Below are 6516 nucleotides of genomic sequence, written 5' to 3' on the forward strand. Positions count from 1 at the left end.
GACCATCGAATCAATTCTCTCTGCAGAGTCAGATGACTCTGACAACGAGAGCTCCACTGATGGTGAGTTGGTAGTTGGGCTGATAGACCTTTCCGGAACATCTTCGTCTGAAGTGAATAGTGAGACAGGTGATACAACTACTTGGGATTCAGTTTTCAATGAAATACTTGTTCGACAATCATCTGGAATTGGTGGTGGGACAGCGGCTTCGGACACATCTGAGTCACCAATGGAGCCTGACTCAACAATTGATATGGAAGAAGTGCACGATCCAATGGTCATTCCGGAGGATCCACAGAATACCGCTGAGGTGGCTATCACGATCCCCGAGTCACCTGAGAGCCTTGAGTCAGTAGAGGGAGGTTTGGATGTACCTCCCGAGGTAGCAGAGCAGGATGATTCAGCTGTTCCTATGATTCACGATCCAATAGAGGAGAGTCCAATCATGTCTGGTGTTTCAGACTCTCCAGAGAGCCCAGAGCCAGCTGAGAGAGGACCAACTCTGCCTATTATTCCAGACTCACCGGAGAGCCCGGAGCCAGCAGAGAAAGGCCCAGCAGTGCCTACTATCCCGGACTCGTCAGAGAGTCCAGAGCCAGCAGAGAAGGGTTCACTTGATATCTCAAACCCTCCAGAGGTTGACACGCTGGAGAAAAACTCACCCATCATTCCAGAGAGCTCTGAGTCAGTGGAAAAAGACTCACCTGTCATCCCAGAGATACTCGAGAACTCAGAATCTGGAGAAACATCAGAGACTCTTGCACCGGGAGTGGAACCAGTTGTGATTCCAGAGGATCCTGGGACTGCACAACCAGGCTCAGCTCCAAAGTGCACTACAGGATCGGATGATGACTCAGACGATGATGATGAACTGGTGAAAATTTTCGTGCCTAAAGAATGGGGTGAGGAGCTGTCTGAGAAGGCATTGAAGAAAAAGCTGAGAGGAGTTATCAACAGACATTTCAAAGTTGGTGGCACTTTCGTCACGATTGGTGATGTACGAGCTAAATTATGGTTTTGTCCTCACGGCCACGTCTACTTTCGTCCAATGAGCCATTTCAAGTTTCCTGAGAGATTGCCTGCCAACATCGAAATTCGTCACAAGGTAAATTTCTGATAATCATCACCAAAATCAATGGACTCAATGAAGAAAATGTATTAATAAATTGTTTTTCTCATTTATCTGTTCCAGTTGTAAACGATTCTGACATTCCAAGAGGGGAAAAAAAAACTGCTTTTGCTGTATGACGAGAAGATGGGACAATTGCTTATGCTACGAGAAAACATTTTTTCATGATGTTTAATTATTTTTCCATAATAATAATTCCACATTACGAGTATAAAACTCATTTTATATTATGTGCGCGAGTGTGAATTATCATTTATTTTTTCATTATTATTCGAAATTAACAATATCTTTCTCGATGTATTGAATAAAAACAAAAAAATTGAATTGAGTATCCTCATGGTTATTATCCAGCATCTCCACAATCCTCCTTTGTCCCAAAACGTAAACACTCGAGTGTAGGCGCCAGACGCACCAGACAACTGCGAGAGGAGGGAAGTGGGAAGTGGGAAGTGTGTGTGGAGCGCGTAACGCTGCTCTTCTTCATTACGTCTCCGGTCGTCTGAGATACAGTCCGATTGTGTGTTAGCAAAAGTTTAAAGTCGATGTAAGTATTAGATATTGAAAGTGGTTGTTCAAAAGTGCAGTGTAGTTTGTGATTGCTCAGTGTACATAGTGTGTGTACTAATTATTGTACTGTTTTTTTTTAATAGTGAAAATGCAGAATTATCCCTTCCCAGACCCAGATCTCAGGGGTGAGGTTGAGGATGAGGATTATGCGATGGAGGACTGGTGGTTGGGGAAGGTGGATGAGTGCTGGAGTAAATTCCAGCACTGTTATGGTTTGATTGCTCATCTTGAGGTACCCATGCATCTCCTCTACAAATTCATGGGGTACCTCGGAGATTTTTATTTCGTCAGCAAAGTAAGTACCGAATGAAAAAAGAGTAGAATAATTCATTTTGTAATTACAAGTGAGAGAGATAATTAATATATAACTTTTTTTTTTGTGTAGTTGGGCGATCTTCACCAGGAATTGAGGAATTTCCTCAATTTCCTCCTTCTCGTGGATCGTGAGGAAGAGGCACGAGAGATGCTGTCATATGTGAGACCCCTGGTCTCTGCAGCATGGCTCGTACTGGAGGATCAAGGCCATCGCATTGAATAAAGTGAGTAAACATTATTCTCTCTCTTTACTTCTCTCTCATCTCTTTATCTCCCTCACTAATTCCAATGTTATTTTTTTCTTGTGTTTCAGATGCTGTCAACTCTCGGATCGTGCACCATTCTTTTTTATTCTTTAGTTTTTTATATTTTTATATATTTTCATCATTTTTTTCATATTCTTTATATTTTTTTTTACATTTTATATATTTTTTATCTTCTTCAATTTATTATATTTTTTCTTAAAGAAATGTTTTTCTTAAATATATTTAAAAGAAAAAAACACAAATTCTGAGTTGTTGTTCATTTATTTCACCAGCGTCATCTTTTCAGGTTATTATTATTATTACATTGGTTCAACAGTTTGACAAATATCAGTAAGTATTTACGAAAAATTTTTAGATGTCGATCCAACTAAAGAGGCATGGGTTGTAGGGTCCTTCCAGAAAGGTGATTTTCAGACGTGTGGAGGCAGCAGCCATGCGAAACATTTCCAGTTTCGGTAGATCCAGCATGAAGATGTCAGACACTCGCTTTGGTAGGTAAACGATGCACTCATCGTTCAACACAACTGTCACTTTGTTGCCAAACTTCGTAGGGATGATCTTCAAATCCGTCACTGGATACACCTGGCCGAGAGTTAGCTCTGCTCGACGTTTGGTAGGCAGGAAATCCCCCATAGTTGCAATTTTATTGATCTCATCGAGATTCGTAGCTTGGTTCGTCTCCATTTTGACTGTTCTCTCTCTGCTGTTTTCACTGGATGTTGTTGGACAATTGTATGGTCACCGTTACAGGCAATCGACTGGATAAACACTGATTGCACTGATGGTACTTATAGTCTTTCGATTAGGGGAGGGGAGGATGCGATTATTGGCTATTATTTCAACGGTCATAAGATTCTTGGGGGGAGTGGGGTAACATGCAACGTATTTCTCAACGGAAAAATTACTCTCAGAATCTCAACCGTCAGATAATTCTTGAGAATTCCATCCAACGTATTTCTCAACGGACAAATTGATCGCAGAATCCCAACCGTCGATAATTCCTGAGAAATTCAGTAGGTATTTAAGATTTAAATAAACACAATCGTTGCTATAAATGGATGTGCATTTCCATTGAGTTCGCTAGTGTAATTCCAAGATGGAACGTAACATCATCCCCTGTGCTAGAATAATTGAAATTCTGGAACATGCTTACCAGAATGCACTCTCTCAAGACATAGACAAATGGATTAATCGGTGTATCCGCTATATTCAACTTTATACAAAAACTCTCACCAAAACTAATCTCTCTGTTGGTGAGAAAAATCAAATTCTATCGACAATCGCACGAATCCAAGGATACCAGGAGAGTTTCAGGAATAGACAACGTCGAGGAGGTCGAGTGCAGGTGCCATCAGGTAGCAGAGAAGAAACACTCACAGATCGAGTACGCTGGAGGGATGGCCCCTTAGCCTTCCAAGGTCGCATACGCACTGGTACTGTGATTAATCTACAAAACAAGGATCCAGCTGCCTTTCTGAGTGATGCCAAAGAGTTAACAATTGTGCGTTTGAAAAATGTTCTCGAGACTAATGGGAATATGAAAGTGAACAGTATATTAGCTGGTAAATTTCAAATAAAAAAGGAAGAGGTCATTACCAACGAAATAAAACATTTTAATACGAAGAATGCAATTATTCTACCAGCTACAGACCTGGGGGCATGGTTTGATGAGAATGTGATTGAACCACTGCTTATAAAAATCGAGGATTTCCAAGAACGTGATTCAGGGTGGGAATTGATCGAAGTGCTAAATTTAATGATTAATATCAATCGCTATAGTCCACTCGCTGCAGGTTTATCGACTTACGCAGAGCTACCGTCTCATATACAGTGTAAAAAAGCCGTTGTGAATATAAGAAATTCAGATAAATTCTGTTTCTTGTGGTCAGTTATTGCGGCTCTTCATCCAGCGAAGAGAAACAGATGTGTTACTTCATCATACCCACATTATGCAAGTGCAACTCTACCCCAAAGCCTGAAGAGACTTGATTACAGGGGTATTAATTTCCCCATCTCTTTAAGTGATGTTCTTAAATTTGAGAAGAGAAATGATTTATCAATCAATATTTATGGTCTTGAAAGTGGAGTGAACGCTGAGACGGAGATAGTACCGTTTTATCTCAGCAAAATGGAATTAGAAATACCTACAATTCATTTATTACTTTTTTGTACGAGTGTGCATTTGCCAGTCAATGTACAGCCAGTTTATCACTTCGCGTGGATTAGTGATCTTTCAAGACTTGTTAGTGCGCAAATTTCAAATCGCGACCACCGTACATGGCTCTGTGATCGGTGCTTGTGTCATTTTCGGGAGAAAAAAAGTTATGAGGATCACAAACAAGACTGCTTTGTTATCAACAAATGTAAAATGATACTACCGTTGGAGGAGAATAAAATCTTGAAATTTCGAAATCATAAATTCAAGGAACCAGTGCCATTCGTTATTTACGCTGATCTGGAGTGTATTTTACAACCGATTGATGATTATGATGATGATGATAACAGATTGTACCAGAAACACATCCCTCACAGTGTCGCTTTCTACTTACAGTGTTCCTTCAATAATAACCTATCTCTCTTTAAAATCAAACGTGGCGCGGATTGTATCATGTGGTTCATGAATGAATTAAAGAAGACGGGAGAGATGGTAAATGATATATTGAAGACTGTTGTACCAATGGAACCACTTACCGACGAAAAATCGCGAGACTTTGCAACTGCTCGAGTGTGTCATATATGTGAGAAGCCTTTCAGTTCAACAGATATAAAACATCGAGACCATTGTCACTTCACAGGCAGGTATCGTGGAGCGGCGCATGCTGGTTGCAATATAAATTACAAAAATTCACAAGATATCCCCATAATTTTTCATAATCTCTCAGGCTATGATGCACATTTTTTGATTAAAGATTTGGTAAAATATTTTGAGGGACCGCTAGCGTTGCTTCCACTAACCAAAGAGAGATATATTTCATTCAGGAAATCTATTCCACAGACGAAAGTTAGCTTGAGATTCATCGATTCGTTCAGGTTTATGGCAAGTAGCTTGGAACAATTGGCATCAGACCTGACTGATGTAGACAAGACTATTACACTGGCTCATTGTGATGATGATGAACAATTCCATTTATTAATGAGGAAGGGTGTATTTCCCTATGAATACTTGGATAGTTGGGATAAATTGGATGATCGAGAACTGCCCTCAAGAGAAGCTTTTTTTTCGGCACTGAACAACCAAACGATTTCAAATGACGATTATGCACATGCGTGTCAAGTTTGGGAGAAATTTGGTCTCTCAACACTTGGTGAATATTCTGATTTGTATCTGAAAACTGATGTGTTACTCCTGGCTGATATTTTTGAGAATTTCCGGAAAAGCTGTTTTTCCGTGTACAAACTAGATCCACTGCATTATTATACAGCACCTGGACTTGCGTTCGATGCAATGTTGAGATGCACTGGTGTGGAGATTGAACTTTTCACAGACGTTGATAAACTCTTATTCATTGAAAAAGGTATCCGAGGAGGAGTAGCTCAGTGCACTAATCGTTATGCTCATGCCAATAATCGTTATATGGGTGAGAATTACAATCCAAACGAAGAGGAATCATATCTTATGTACTTTGATGTGAATAATTTGTACGGTGCAGCGATGAGTCAATACTTACCCTGTGGTGCATTTGAGTGGGAAAATCCCGAAGGATTCAATGCTCTTCATGTACCTGATGATTCTCCAACTGGATATATATTGGAAGTAGACTTGGAATATCCCAGAGAACTTCATGATGCACACAAGGACCTACCTCTATGCCCTGAACATTTTGTTCCTCCAAATCGCAAGAATACCAAGTTAATGACTACTTTGTATGCCAAAAAATCCTATGTTATACATTACAGAAATTTGAAACAAAGTTTGAATCTTGGAATGAAATTGACGAGGATCCATCGAATATTGAAATTCAAGTAAGCAACATGGCTCAAGCCCTATATTGACCTGAACACAGAAATACGGAAAAAATCGACGAGTGAATTTGAAAAGAATTTCTTCAAATTAATGAATAATGCTGTTTTTGGGAAAGCCATGGAGAATGTAAGGAAGCACAAAGATGTCAAATTAGTCACCGAGTGGGGTGGAAGGTGGGGGGCAAGAGCTCGCATCGCTCTGCCTAATTTCCACAGCAGTTTGATTTTCGATGATGATATGGTGATAATTGAAATGAATCGCGCGCGAATCACTTT

The 6516-nt window shown here is 40.0% G+C and overlaps 2 protein-coding genes across 2 annotated transcripts; both read left to right on the plus strand.

The window, feature by feature from the left end:
* Positions 1-252: 252 nt before the first annotated feature.
* Positions 253-1251, plus strand: LOC107044236 (protein app1-like). Its single transcript, XM_015266042.1, has 2 exons — positions 253-1105; positions 1193-1251. Exons 1-2 carry the CDS (start codon positions 254-256, stop codon positions 1196-1198), a joined length of 858 nt encoding a protein of 285 aa, XP_015121528.1. The 5' UTR covers position 253; the 3' UTR covers positions 1199-1251.
* Positions 1252-1738: 487 nt separating this feature from the next.
* Positions 1739-2350, plus strand: LOC107044237. The gene is made up of 3 exons (XM_015266043.2): positions 1739-1991; positions 2082-2235; positions 2325-2350. The coding sequence occupies exons 1-2, from the start codon at positions 1785-1787 to the stop codon at positions 2232-2234; spliced, it is 360 nt and encodes a 119-aa protein (XP_015121529.1). The 5' UTR covers positions 1739-1784; the 3' UTR covers position 2235; positions 2325-2350.
* The last annotated feature ends 4166 nt before the right edge of the window (positions 2351-6516 follow it).

Source organism: Diachasma alloeum, unplaced genomic scaffold, assembly GCF_001412515.2.
Source record: "Diachasma alloeum isolate Michigan unplaced genomic scaffold, Dall2.0 Dall_scaffold_00693, whole genome shotgun sequence".
Classification (NCBI taxonomy): Eukaryota; Metazoa; Arthropoda; class Insecta; order Hymenoptera; family Braconidae; genus Diachasma; species Diachasma alloeum.